This window comes from Medicago sativa, chromosome 7 (genome assembly GCF_051527215.1).
Source record: "Medicago sativa cultivar Bolivia chromosome 7, Bolivia_mono, whole genome shotgun sequence".
NCBI lineage: Eukaryota > Viridiplantae > Streptophyta > Magnoliopsida > Fabales > Fabaceae > Medicago > Medicago sativa.
In genome coordinates this window covers 47,542,951-47,557,356 of record NC_140755.1, presented here as the reverse complement: position 1 = coordinate 47,557,356, position 14,406 = coordinate 47,542,951, and the positions used below count along the sequence as shown (strand labels likewise).

Below are 14,406 nucleotides of genomic sequence, written 5' to 3'. Positions count from 1 at the left end.
TTAGCTATATTTTGCATTATCTTGTGTTAATTTCTATGCTATTGTTGTAGTGTTCCTCTTGCTTTACTTTTACCATATTACACCTTATGCTACTAACAATTTCATTGTGTTTCATTCATTTCATAAACATTTCATCCTCCCTCTCACATTCTTAGCCCTTATTTTCTTGCATTTTACAATTCATGCAATACTTAGAATGTAAAGACCTAGGAATTCTTGTAATTTACTTTATGCTTTTAAATTCTTGCAAGACCATAGCATGTATCTAGGCCAATGATGTAAAGGACAATGGACTCTAATAATGTACACCGACACAAGCACCGACACATGCACACACATCACATAGATACTTTAGATGTATGTTTAGGGTATGCATGCCTTAGATGTATGTTTAGGGAATGTATGTTTAGATGTATGTCTAGGAACTTTAAAACATAGCCAAAAATCATTTTCCAAATAAATATGAACAATATCACTCAAATCATTTTCTAAATAAACTTTGGGATCAAAATCCCATTGATTTTCCTTTTATTTTCTTAAACAAAATTTTAATGAACTTTAACCATACAAGACTCCTTTTGCAAAATAACTAATTCAACCTCACAATTTCACAACCTTATGCCCTTGAGGCCTCTCTCTCTCTCATTCTTCAAAATTCCAATTTTTCAAACTTAAAATCAACCAACAAAAACAAAAACATTTTTTGGAAGAGAACTACGATGGATTTGATCCCTTAAAAGGGTACGTAGGCAAGGAACCAATATTCCTTCAATTCAAATAAAATAAAAATTCAAACATCTTCTTCTCCCTCCAATTCTTCACTTAGTAAACTCTTAGGTGTAATGATCACTTTTCAAATAGCATTTAAAAATAAAGCACGCGCGTAGAAAGTAAAGACGGTTCCTATAGGATATTATAGTCGTTATGGGTGCCTAACACCTTCCCGTAGCGAAAACAACTCCCGGACCTCGATTCTCCAGGGTTTTGCTTATTTTTTCCCTTCCCAAGAAAAAATGAGATATCAACGGTTAAAAAGGTTCAAACGTAATCAATGTTTGACACCCGAAAACCAAGATAAAACATATATGTTGAAGTTTATGATTTGAAACTCACCTTCCCAAGAAGAAGAAGAAGAAGAAGAAGAAGAAGAAGAAGAAGAAGAAGAAGAAGAAGAAGAAGAAGAAGAAGAAGAAGAAGAAGAAGAAGAAGAAGAAGAAGAAGAAGAAGAAGAAGAAGAAAAACGACGCTTAACCATCCTTGGACAGAAGCACAACGCTTAACCTTTCATGACAGAAGCTTATCAACATAGCTTAACCATCAAGAACAGAAGCACAAACAAGAATCAAACAGTGTACACAAAAGGATCCGACAAATCAACAAAATCAGTGAGCCAATGGAGATGCATAGCCATGTGACGTGTCTTCAAACCATAGAAAACAAACCATGTTGATGCAACTTCAAGCCATAGGCCAATAAATCAATACTTCCAACAATGAAGTTTAAGAAAACACTTTGCAATCTTCATAGTGATATGCAAACCAGAAGCAAAAAATGAGTGCCAACGAGCCAAAGCCAGAAATAAAAAAATGCAGCAGTAATGGTGCACAAAATAGATCCAAACATGCAGCCAGATACATCAAAATGAACCCAAGAAGATGCCGTAAAAGCCTGCCCAAAGTTTTACAGCCAAATGTCCTCTACAATAGGTGCCGCCACTTGCATAATCCAATCAAAAGTGCCCATTAAACAGAGAGAGATCAGCAAATAGGTACCAATCTTCATGAACAAAATAACAGTAGGGAAACTTCATAAACGATCTAGGAACAATATAAAAGGCAGTCAATAAAAGTAGCATCCAACCAAAGCCAACCAAACTTGTCTTCAATCAAATTGCACTAGCAACCTTGTCCAAATAGCAAAAAATAAAGAACCACAAACAATATTCCAAGACTTTGAAGTACAAACTAAAATGATGAGAAGTGCAAATAGAAGTATAAACCGCATAACTCAAGACAAAGTGTGCTACTGGCTGATGGAACATAACATGAGAGGGAAGGAATGGAAGTGATCAATACAATTCCATAAACTTCTCCCAAATCAATTCTCAAACTATGAATGAACTTACAAAACTCAATACTACAATAAGGTCAAAAGAGAATGGGAGGCAACAAGTATTGGCAACAGCAACCAACAACAACAGTAATGCACAAAGGAAGCCCAAACATGTGGCCATATTCACAATCAATTCACATTCTGCCAAGAAACTTCAACTAGCATCAGTTTTGACATAGCCACAACAAACCATTTTGATGTCCTTGAACAAATAAGTGACAACCCCTTGTACCGGGAGAATCAAAAACAGAATCCATAAACAAATCAACATCAAAATCAATCCATAACTTGCTCAATTTCAGCAGAAAGAATACCAATATATGAACAATTCATACTCATTGCAATCTTTGCCACAGTAACTTGAAGATGATGATTGAATAAAAGTGAAATTGAAATGGCATATCGAGTAAGAGTGAAACCACTTAAGCAACCTGATATAGCAGTCAATTTTGTTGGAACTCAGAAATGGCAACGACAATTGCGAGATTACGACGCCTAGAGAGAAAACTAAACGTGAACGAGAAGAGTTCTCTGATGCAGAACATATACTCACCATGTCACTGAACTAAAACCAAGTCTGAATACCAATCATCATTCACAACTTCAACGAATCTTATAACCTTCATAGACATATCTCAAATTTGACTCTATCAACCATCAAAAGTATAGGAACGAGGAAGATGAATTGTAAAATGAAACAGAGATAGTGATTCGTAGTCAAAATCAATGAATTGAGCTGAACCGAATTAGAGAACAATGAAACCCTAGAAATTGGGGAAAAAATGAGAACAAAATCGAACAGAATACAAACAAAATCGTGAAGTAGAAGATACACAAAACACGTGTAACACCCAAATTGAAAGTGTCTAGAGTATTCAATAAGTGCGTTAAAACTGATATTGAATACATTAATTATACAATACAGAAACGACATCAGTCGAGAGTTTAGATCCAAAGCCAACTTGAGTCTTATGTTACATTCTTTTCACAAGATAGTTGAACCAAACTCTAATACAAAGTTCTTTACAACACATCAAATAATATAACATATGCATCAAGTAGGAAGACACAAAGTCGGTATCCTGATCGCACGATCAATCCAAAGCTTTCTCTTTACCTTTACCACGGGAGACCTGTGAACCTGAACAAATAAGGAAAGGGATGAGACATAATGTCTCAGTGAGTTCTACCTAACCCTAGGCTATTGGTAACCTCGGAGAAAACCTACGGTTACCACGTGACTACAATACAACCTGACGGTTGATTATACGTGTATGTACATGCTTTCCTAGACGGTCGTGCATACTAGATCCGTCATAGGTTTCATCTTACTTGTCATGGGTCTTACTATCAACATACGTGTCATGGCGGTTTTATGGGAACCTAAACCGCTATACCAAGATTCGCTAAACGCGTCGAGGCTTAAACATAACATAGTCATGACACGGTTCAAAACCGGACGATTAGGGAAACCTAAGATCGTCAACGATTTATAATTCATATAATGTTCTTTCATAACTTGTTCACGGATAACAGCATATCGTATCATACTTAAACATATTCATGTTCATTCTTATGTTAGGAGTTAGCGTGTAACAAACAACATTATCTTGGTTCATTTTACAGATTAATCCCGGGTGGAGTAACCCCGGAAGTTAATCCCTTACTTGATCGATGAAAACCTAGCTAAGGTACATCAGACTCCCTCAGTGACGTGCGGGCCTACCTTGCGGAGCGTATCCCGTTCCCCTTAGGGAACCTCTCGTATCCCGTTCCCCTCTCGTATCCCGTTCCCCTTATGACATCTTGTCTTGTACATGCTTACTTAATCTTGCTTCATCACAATGAAGAGACTATGCCTAACAATTCACAACTTAATTTACTTAAAGTTCTTGCTAACTTTCTAGTTCTCGACGATCTATGTCGAGGCTCTATGGTTTTTCCCCATTCTTAGTTATCGCTACCCGACATAATCATATGTAACTCATGTATACCATGTTTCGTTGATTTTGTGCATTATTATCCATGCATCATGTCAAGTTTTGTACATTGGGGTGTATATTAGTGACTTGATGTTGGGAGTCTTTGGTCTTGATGTTTAACGATGTTAAGGTTTGCAAGAAAAACATCGGGCGGCACTCTGAACTACAAAGAAGCTTTTTGAGAAAATGCTGTAAAAAGGGAGGACGCTTAAGCGTGCCCGTAAGCGTGCAGCACGCTGCCAGCTCGCTTAAGCGTGCTCGTAAGCGTGCTGTTCTGGAGTTACGACGTTTTGTACGCTTGAGCGTGCAATGCACGCTTAAGCGTACTCTCATCAGTTCAGAAGTGCAGAAAATCGTATTTTTTTACCAAAAAATCAAGTCTCTAATGCTCCCATAACACCCATAGTACCTGAAAAATAGTATAGAAGCATATTATGGCAACAATTACACAGTTTCAAACGAATCATAGAAAAAGGGGCATTAAAACCTAATTCACAAAATTCCTAAATTGTTCATTCATCTCACATAACCTACACAATAACCCAAGGATGATTGCTAGCTATAGAACTCACCTTATGATGTTGAAATTGAGCTCAAGTTCTCAAAGCCTCTACACCAAAACTCTAATATACACAACCCTAGAGAGTAGAATCAAGTTAGAGGGAGTTGCTTCAAGTTTCCTATGTTGCTTCCACCAAGAACTTCTCAATCCTTATATATTGCTTACTTGAGGAAGAAATCACTAAGTGAGGATGAATTGGAGAGGAAGTGTGGACCGATTTCTAGAGAGGGAGGAGAGCAAGATGTTTTCCACAAAACCTAGAGAGAGAAAGCTTAAGATCAAATGAATATTTTGGGCTTAAAGTTCTTATATACTCCTCTTGAGCAAATACCAAAAACGCCCTTAGTCTTAAACGCGTGCATATATCGTTAACATGTATTAACTCGCATCATGAAATAGTGGGATATTACAACACGAAATGGATCAAAATCGAAAAACGAAACTGAATTGTGAAAATACAAAATTGAAAATCGAAGTGAACGTGAATTGTGAATCGCACATGAAATTAGATGAGCATTGAGCAAAACACAAAACGCAAAACCTAGAATTTAGGGGAAAATGATCAAAACGAGATCCAACCGAATTAAGAGCAAAATCGCTGATGAGAAGACACAAAAAAAAGGATCGAATCAAAGAAATTGGAGGAAACTGAGATAAGGTAAAACAAATTCGATCCAAAATGACGAAAAAGAAAACAGAGAAAATTGAATGGATTTTCTAGAGAAAGTGAAGAGTGAGAAAAAAATCTAGAATAGGAAAGAAAAAGAAAATAGAGAAAATTTGATTTTCTCAAGAAAATGCAGCGGAAAATATCCTTCAAGGCGGATACCAAATGTGCTTTGATACCATGTTAGTATATCCATGGAAGAAGGAGAGAAAAGCTATGAAACTTGTATTGATATTAAAGAGTGATATTACAAAATGATTGAATTAGCCCACTAATGAGGTGCTTACAACTATATATACCACTTCTAGGACTAGTACTACTTGAAGCTAAATTATATCTCTAATACTATTTGTCCCCAAACAAAGCCCATAGTTTAATTTGTATCATTCAATAAATCAATAAAACTGATTTTGATTAAATTATATTGTTTTATCCATTTATAGGGACCACATTTGACGCGCAACAATATAGTATTGTTAAATCTATTTCCAAGTTATAATTTTTTTTTTTTTGAGGGAACTCTATTTATTTTTTTGTTGACTGGGTAGTTCCATATTTATACTTTATGTATCTGTATAAGTAATGCATGCTGTATTTGTATAAGTATGAAAGACACTACTCAACAAATCTAAAATTAATCATTTGAAACGACAAAACAGAACTGAGTCCACACACAAATCTTGTCACTCCAATACATATGGACTAGATTCTCCCCTTTTACGTAGCCAAATGAACTCCACAAGCTACTTTCACTACTTGCTCTCATATATGGGCCCTTACAACTAAGATCAAATATCGTATCGTATCATATAATTATCAATCAATATTTTCCACTCTCTCTTTCTTCAAACAATGTATTCTTTCCTTAATATGTGAAAAAGCAAAAACACAGTTAGGAAGAACTGTTTTCAATTCTTTCCTAAAATGAGCCAGTGTGTTCCTAGTTGGGATGTTGACGAAAATCCACAACCACCTCCAAGATCAGTCTCTCTTCGTTCCAATTCTAATTCAACTAACCCTCATGATGTTCCCATGTCAGCTTACTCTCCTTAATTTTCTCTTTTTTTATTTCCTTTTGTTGAGAAAATCTATCAGGTTGCGACCTGATAGATTTTCTGTGCATGTTTGGATTGATGCTGATGTTGCCAAAATTACTCTGGATTGACGTAATTTTGGCTAAAGTTACACCTGAGGGATGTAACAAAGACATTGCCACCTGATTTCATCAACCTTACCGTCAGTCCAAATATGCACGGAATATGTCGATAACCACGGCTACCAATCAAATACCGTACCAAAAAGTATAAAATCACATGAACAGTGTTGATGACTAAATTGTACGTTTGTTTTGTGAATTCAGGTTAGACTATGATGTTGCAGAATTGACATGGGAAAATGGACAAATTTCTATGCATGGCTTAGGGTTACCGAAAGTGCCGCATAAACATCCATCAACCGCAGGTACAACACCTTCCAAGGAAACATGGGAAAAGCCTCGTGGCAGTGGGACCTTGGAGTCTATAGTGAACCAAGCCACTAGCTTTCCGCACCGCGGAAAATCACCATTTCTCGCCGGTGGTGGTGTTTATGGAAACATGTTAGTCCCATGGCTTGACCCACAACGTGCTGCAGCCATCGCAGCTGCCACAGCCGCCAACAACGGCATGACGGTGGATGCGTTGGTTCCCTGCTCCAATACTACTAAGGAGCAGAGAATCCATGCAATGGATCCAGTCCCTAGATCAGGGATTGGATCATGCATGGTTGGCGGCCACACACCTGTGGGATCTTGCAGTGCTGTCGTGGCTGCAACGCAGGACGAAGGAGGCGTCCTTGCTGCGTCAGCGGCAAAGCGTGGGAGGGTGGCACACGTGGCGGGGAGTGGCAGGGACCAAAGTATGAGTGGCAGTGCAACCTTTGGGAGGCAGAGCCAGCAAGTGACACTTGATACGTACGATAGGGAATTTGGTATGACTGGTTTCACTTCAACTTCAATAGCTTCTATGGATAACACCAGCTCTGAGAAACAGTGCACCAGGACAACCACCGTAGACGATCATGATTCTGTTTGTCACAGTAGACCACCGGTAAGATTTTCACTCACATATATAATCGTGCTTTGTGTGTATTAATATGAATGATCATTGATTGGTTTGGTTTTATATATAAAGTGGCCAAGTACATGTTTAAGTATATAGGAAAAGTGATATCAAACCTTACTAGTTAGTTAAACTTATTTATCATAAAAAATTAGTATCAAACATTATTATATAGTATCTATCATCTCTATGCACCAATAGTATAAATTTTCAGAAATGATAAATGGACACAAAATAACATACACAAATACGACACCACCGTATTTTTACTGTTCACATATACTTTTTTTTTTTCCTCCCTTTCTCTGCTCGCATACTTCAGCTCTCCTCTTTCTCTCTCTCTCATTTGAAAAAACCTTCTCTGCAACTCTCTCCTCTGCAACTCTCACCGGCCACGAGGTGCTAGCGGCAGTGACTGGATTTCCGACGACAAGGATGGTGTGAGGGAGAGCAGATCCGAACAGTGTGATGGCGGTTGAGGATGGAAGGTGTTGTAACGCCGGTGGCGGTTATGACTGACGATGGCGGTGGTGGTTGGAACGAAGGTTGTGGTGGATCTGTGAGTTTCAGCAGTGACGGCCGTAGACAACGGAACAGTGGTTGTAGTGGAGAAGTCGAATCTGAACGGTTTGTAAAGGAAGGTGGGTGGTGTGTGGTGGGAGGGTGGTGGTGGCTGTTGAGAGAGACAGAGAGGAGCAGAGGAAGAAATTATTAAAGAAAACCCTCATTTCTACTTGTAATCTCAATTTTGCCATTAAATTTTGATGGAAATTACAAGATTAGCCCTGATGTCATTTTTGTGTTTGGTATTTTTGTGTTCACTTATCATTGCTCATAAATTTTACTATGTTTTGTGTTAATTCATAAAAAAAATTAAAATATATATGCCTAAATTTAGAGGAAGTGTAAATTAGATGAGATCATCATATTACGTTAAGAGCGAGTCTCTAACATCTAACACTCAAACTGTTGTTATTACCAACGTAACACGTCTTCTAATTACACCGTTAAGAACACTTTTAATACAAGTATCCACTCTCGCTCTCCATCAAGAAGCCGCACCACCAGGCTTATGATATCACTGGTCAGAGAGTTCGGAGAGCGTTCAAACAACGAGTTAATGATTTAGGATCACTATGAGATCGTATACCACATATGATCAGGCTTATGGAAGACTAAAATACTTCGGATCGTTACATCAAACTAAGCATTCACACAAGCGAGTTGAAAACCACGTCTTCATCTAAAATTTTAAGGCAATAGGGATATCTAAGTCTAAAATTTTAAGGAAATAAAGATATGAGTCCGCTGACCATGTCTTAATCAATATATATTCTTTAATCGAATTTGAAACTTCCCACTCACACATGATTAACTACATCAACTTAGATTTTCTTAGGTTCAATTTAGAGAATAATTTTGTAGTTGAGATTGAGTTAGATTTCTAGTTTTTTTTAGATATAAAGTAATCATATGGATTGGATATATAATTGTCGGCAACCCTTGTTTGGTTGACTTGAATGTCTCCACATGTTTTTTTTTTTTTTTGAAGGAATCTCCACATGTTTGATTTCTCAATTTTCATGTTAATTTAATAAATTTGTGATTATATTAATAGAGGGAGGAAGCTGACGTGGATGAGAAAAAAAGAGAAAATAGAAAATCATCAGTGTCCACTAAAAGGAGTAGAGCTGCAGCAATACACAACCAATCTGAAAGGGTAAGTGAGCACATAGAATGTACTTTAATTTATATAATATTTTAATAACTATAAAATCAAGGATTAGTTGTTGATTGGTTCATTCTTTTATTGGAATTTCAGAAAAGGAGGGATAAGATAAACCAGAGAATGAAGACATTGCAAAAGTTGGTCCCAAATTCCAGCAAGGTATTAGAGAATATATATAAAGTTAATTTAATTAATTGGTTTCAACTATATAGCTATTGGAATTTTGAAAAGCCAACAATGATTGTTTATATGTGGTATATGAGCCAATTATTAGGTATCTAATGGTCCCAAATTCTTATCAGTTTTTTTTCAACGATGCTATAAATTAAACAGTTGCTATGGTGTAACGTTATTTTTTTAGCTCAATCACTTTCCAAGACTTCAAGTATAGGTCCCCTGATGATTCTGCACTATAAATCTGATAAGGTCACGTTATAATTTTGTTTCTTCTTCTTGGGATCTTGCCTTGTAAAAATTCTTTAGGATTTATTTTTTAAAAAAATTTCATGTAAACAACACTGTTTTCTTTTTTTAACAAATATTAGGAATATTAAACAATTTTTTTAAGTATTTTATTAAAACATGATAAAGGTACTCCATCCCGATACATCTAGGCATGACAATGAGGTGGGGTGGGGACGGGTTTTATTTCTCGTCCCCATACCTGATTCTCATATATTTACCCGTTACCCTACCCATACCCGACATATATGAGAAATTGAACCCCATTCCCGTCCCCGACGGGTTCGGGTATCCCCGTCCCCACATTGAATTATTTTATTAATAAAAAAAATAGAAGTTTTTTTTGCAACCCTTAGAGAAATGTCGTAATGCATTATCCAACAATATGCTTACTTTAACTTTTGTTGGACTGATTGATTTAGTTGCTTCTTTAAATATCAATGGTCATTTTTATAACACGGCAATTATCAAACAAAATAACATGACATATCAACATAAAGTAATTTTATGCATTCAGGACGGATTTGGGTATGAGTTCGGGGTGGGTACATATATACCCGTTACCCGTCCCATACCTGTGTTTTGAAATCGGAAAAACCCTAAACCCATACCCAAACTCAGTCAAAACGGGGAAAATCCGTCAAATTGAGTTTGGTTCGGGCGCGTAACACAAAGGGTATGAGTTTTGTTGTCATGCCTAGTTACATCCATCTACATTTTATAACTATACAAGGAAGTGATGTGTTATGTATGTTTCTTCTTTTAGAAAAAGTTTTTTGGAATGACATTTTTTTTATAAAGTTTTTTAGATTGACTTATTTTTGAGTTTATAAAAAAAATTTATACAAATAAATAAGTTTTATATTAATTCATAAAGTTTCATTAAAAAAATTATATCATTTTGACGAAATTTGTATCTTTATAAGCTGTTTTTTTCATAAACTACCTTGACAAGTTTATGAATAATACGTAAAAACTTATTTATTTGTATAATTTTTTGCATAAGTTTAAAAATAAGTCAATCCAAACAGGCTCATGCTTTTCTTTGATTTATGATTGGTGTTGAGGCTATATTTTTGTTATTTTAGTGTTTGTATTCCTCCTCTTTGCCATATCTTATGCCTTTATTATTGGATTTGATATTTCCTTTTCTTCATAACAATACCTTTTTTTTTACGAATATAAATTATATACCTTGATAAGGCAACAATTTTAACAATGAACTACCTCTTATTTAATTTTTTATTTACATTCATTTGAGTGTTTTTAAATAAGGGTTTTGTTACAAGCCACCCTTTGGTGGTGTCTTTTAACAAGTCACACCTTAAGGTGTGATTTTCACTTTTTAGTTATAACTTTGCTAAAAGACACCTTCATAAAAGTAAGTTGGTGTCTTTTCGCAAATGCTCATAGAGTAACTTGATAAAAGACACCTTCATAAAAGGTGTCTTCTATCATAACCCTTTAAATAATTCACATAATGCTTTCAACTTGAGTTTCAATTTGAATTTTCAATCTTTATTATTTTTTTAAATATATCTTTTCGTACTTTAATTCAATGCACGCATGATTAAAGTTTGTCCACTTGGACCACTTTAAACTTGGATCTTCTATACATTTTACTTGACTTGGTCCATGTTATATTTGAACATCAAACAAATTTCTTATGCATTGTAGTATACCTTTGTCCGTGCCGTACTTGTTCAAAGATGAGTATAGACATATACAAAAAGTATTTTTTTTGAAAGAATATACAAAAAGTATTACATAGTTTGTATATCCAATTAACTATTTTTGTACAAGTATATATGTCTGATTAACTTTTATTGAGTCATAATAAAATGTAATAAAAATTTACAAAAAATATTAATGATGAAACCATTTTAATATATAGTTAATTTTAATAATTTTACATAAAAATATTGGGTGTGTCTAATATGAACCTTTTTAAAAAGTTCAAAGATGAACCTTTGTCATTTTAATAATAGAATATAAATTTTATAATAATAAAAAACGAGAAGGGATTTAATATTTTACTAAAAAAATAGGGTTTATCATTATATAGTTTTTTTTTTGAAGGAATCTTTATATAGTTTTGGGAGGTCTATTTTAAACAAATCATATTATCCATATAATTAAAGATAAAGATTCTGAACGATGTGATTAATTGAACGGTCATGAGCTTTTTCCAATCATATATGGCTATGTATGCATTGTTTTCATCCATCTTTGTCCACACAAAATCAATCTCACTACTTGTTGTGACACTTTGACATGGTTGGCTATTTGGTGAGGAAACACCCAACTGCTCCCATAGAAACCCTTTCCAGCAGTAGGGCCTAATGCTCTTTAATGACATAAACATCTAGACAATTAACGTTTTGGCCACACCCTAAATAGAGGGGACAGAAAAATAGTTAAGAAGAAAAACCCATAGTCTTTTTTGTGGTGTCCGGGGTTCGAACCTCATACATTGCATATATTATGCATTGTCCTGATCAACTGAGTTAAACTCACGAGGACAAAAAAAATAAAATCCATAGTCTGTATAAACAAAAAAAATTCAAAATAGTATGTAAAAAATAAATATATATATTCAAAAGAAAAATATGTTAATTGCTTATTCATGAATATATGGACTTTTCTCTCAAAAAAAAATGAATATATGGACTTGATTTAAGTTTTCTTTTCTATAATTTACTTGATTTAAATGTTGTTACAGACCGATAAAGCTTCAATGTTGGATGAGGTGATAGAATATCTGAAACAATTGCAAGCACAAGTGAATATGGTGAATAGATTCAACATGTCATCCATGATGATGCCGATGACAATGCAACAACAACTTCAAATGTCGATGATGAATCCAATGGGCATGGGAATGGGGCCAATGGGAATGGCCGGAATGGGGATGGGTATGGGAATGGGCATGGGAATGGATATGAACACCATGAATCGCGTTAACATCCCTGGGATGCCTCCGGTTCTCCACCCATCTGCATTCATGCCTATGCCTTCGTGGGATGCCGGTGGTGGTGACCGACTTCAAGGACCTCCAGCAGCCGGGATGGCTGACCCCCTCTCCACATTTTTTGGTTGCCAATCACAGGTAAATAAACATCATTTTATATAATCTTACTTATCAATTTAAAAAAATAGAAAATAAAAAATTATTATTAATTAAAGTAGCATTAATCTCAACAACAATATTGTGGACTATATCACGCCATGTAGTCACAAAAATATTCAGAACATTCGACGTGGTCCACAATTTAAAGCTATGATTGGGTGTGAGAAAAATTCAACTTTCTTATGATGGAAAGCAAACAGCTGGTTTTTGATGAACTGGCTAGGTCCTGAAATTTAGAGACACTATAGATAAGGGTGTGTAGTAGTAGACAGTCAAATCAAATTCATCGTGTGATAATTATTGTCTTTCAGTTTATTGAGATAGTGACAATGTTCTGTTCGAATAGTACTTTGAAATGTCAATAAGCACTTATATCCAAAAGAAAATAATTAATAAACACAAACTGGTTTGTGTAAGTGATAAGGGTGTAGGACATATGAACATAAATTTCAATTTTGACTCTTATGAATTGAAAAAAAATATATATTTATAGTTAGAGGTGAAAATCCACCTTCTATGCTCAATAAAAATCACCATAAAAATTAACACTTAGTTAAAAATAATTGACTAATTTGACAAAAAAAAAAAAAGATAATACACTTGTTTGAAATTCTAAATTAAAGGACTTCTAGTGCAATTTTATCTATTACTCATTATCTCTCAACTTTTGTTCCTCCTATTAATTACATGCATCATAAGTTCAAAAATCACATGCATCATAAAATGTCTATTACACAGGTGAATTTTATTTGGGTATGATTTGTTTTACTTGATATGTAAAAAACAAACATTGATCAATATATATAACGTTATAATTGATAAAAATAATTAATTTTGTGCAGCCCATGACCATGGATGCTTATAGTAGGATTGCAGCCATGTATCAGCAGATGCAACAACAACCTCCAGCACCAGGTTCAAAGAATTGATCTGTACGTTAATGTTCTAGTTGTGTGTTAATTAGCAGCAACCAGAATATATCATCTGAATTTATTTTTTGTGAGTAACTAAAATGTATATTAGCTCCAATACAAGTTATGAGAATAAAATATACTGCCTTATATCTTGGGGTGTGTAACTTATAAAAATTAATTACATGCCTTTCTTTGTTATTTTATTTTCAATGTATGCAAGTTTCATTGCACCCAAAAAAAAAAAAAATGTATGCAAGTTTCATTTAACTTGCCATTCTAATATTAATGTGTTTTTACTTTTTTTGAATAGTTTGAATTAATTAAAATCTTGTTGATATTTTTATAATATCAGATATTGCCATTATTAAGTATTATAGCTCTTTAGTTTTTAGATACAGTACAGGATCACATAATTGGACTCATTGTTCTAAATGAAGTTGTAGTTATATTACAAACTTTTATATTGCGAAAAAATGTGAGAAAATGAGGTATAATCGGTTGAAATTGCGGTTGCAATGTCGTTGCAAAAACCACAATATCCTTTTATATAGAGACCATAATTCTTTTCCCTCGCCATCAATGGGGCACACCACCCTTCACCGAGAGCAACACGACCAAATATTTGATCTTGTTTCAACTGTTTTTTCTTCCCATTTGCGTCTACGAAGCACCCCATGGGAAGTACACTGCTCTCCTTTCTTATGTGGCGTGTACTTCCCATGAGCAGTCTATGAAACAACATTTCTCCG

At 34.8% G+C, this 14,406-nt stretch overlaps 1 protein-coding gene across 1 annotated transcript; it reads left to right on the top strand.

The window, feature by feature from the left end:
* Positions 1–6,117: 6,117 nt before the first annotated feature.
* Positions 6,118–13,860, top strand: UNE10 (basic helix-loop-helix (bHLH) DNA-binding superfamily protein). Its single transcript, XM_085730341.1, has 6 exons — positions 6,118–6,357; positions 6,684–7,410; positions 9,041–9,142; positions 9,245–9,310; positions 12,336–12,722; positions 13,586–13,860. The coding sequence occupies exons 1-6, from the start codon at positions 6,248–6,250 to the stop codon at positions 13,670–13,672; spliced, it is 1,479 nt and encodes a 492-aa protein (XP_085586467.1). The 5' UTR covers positions 6,118–6,247; the 3' UTR covers positions 13,673–13,860.
* The last annotated feature ends 546 nt before the right edge of the window (positions 13,861–14,406 follow it).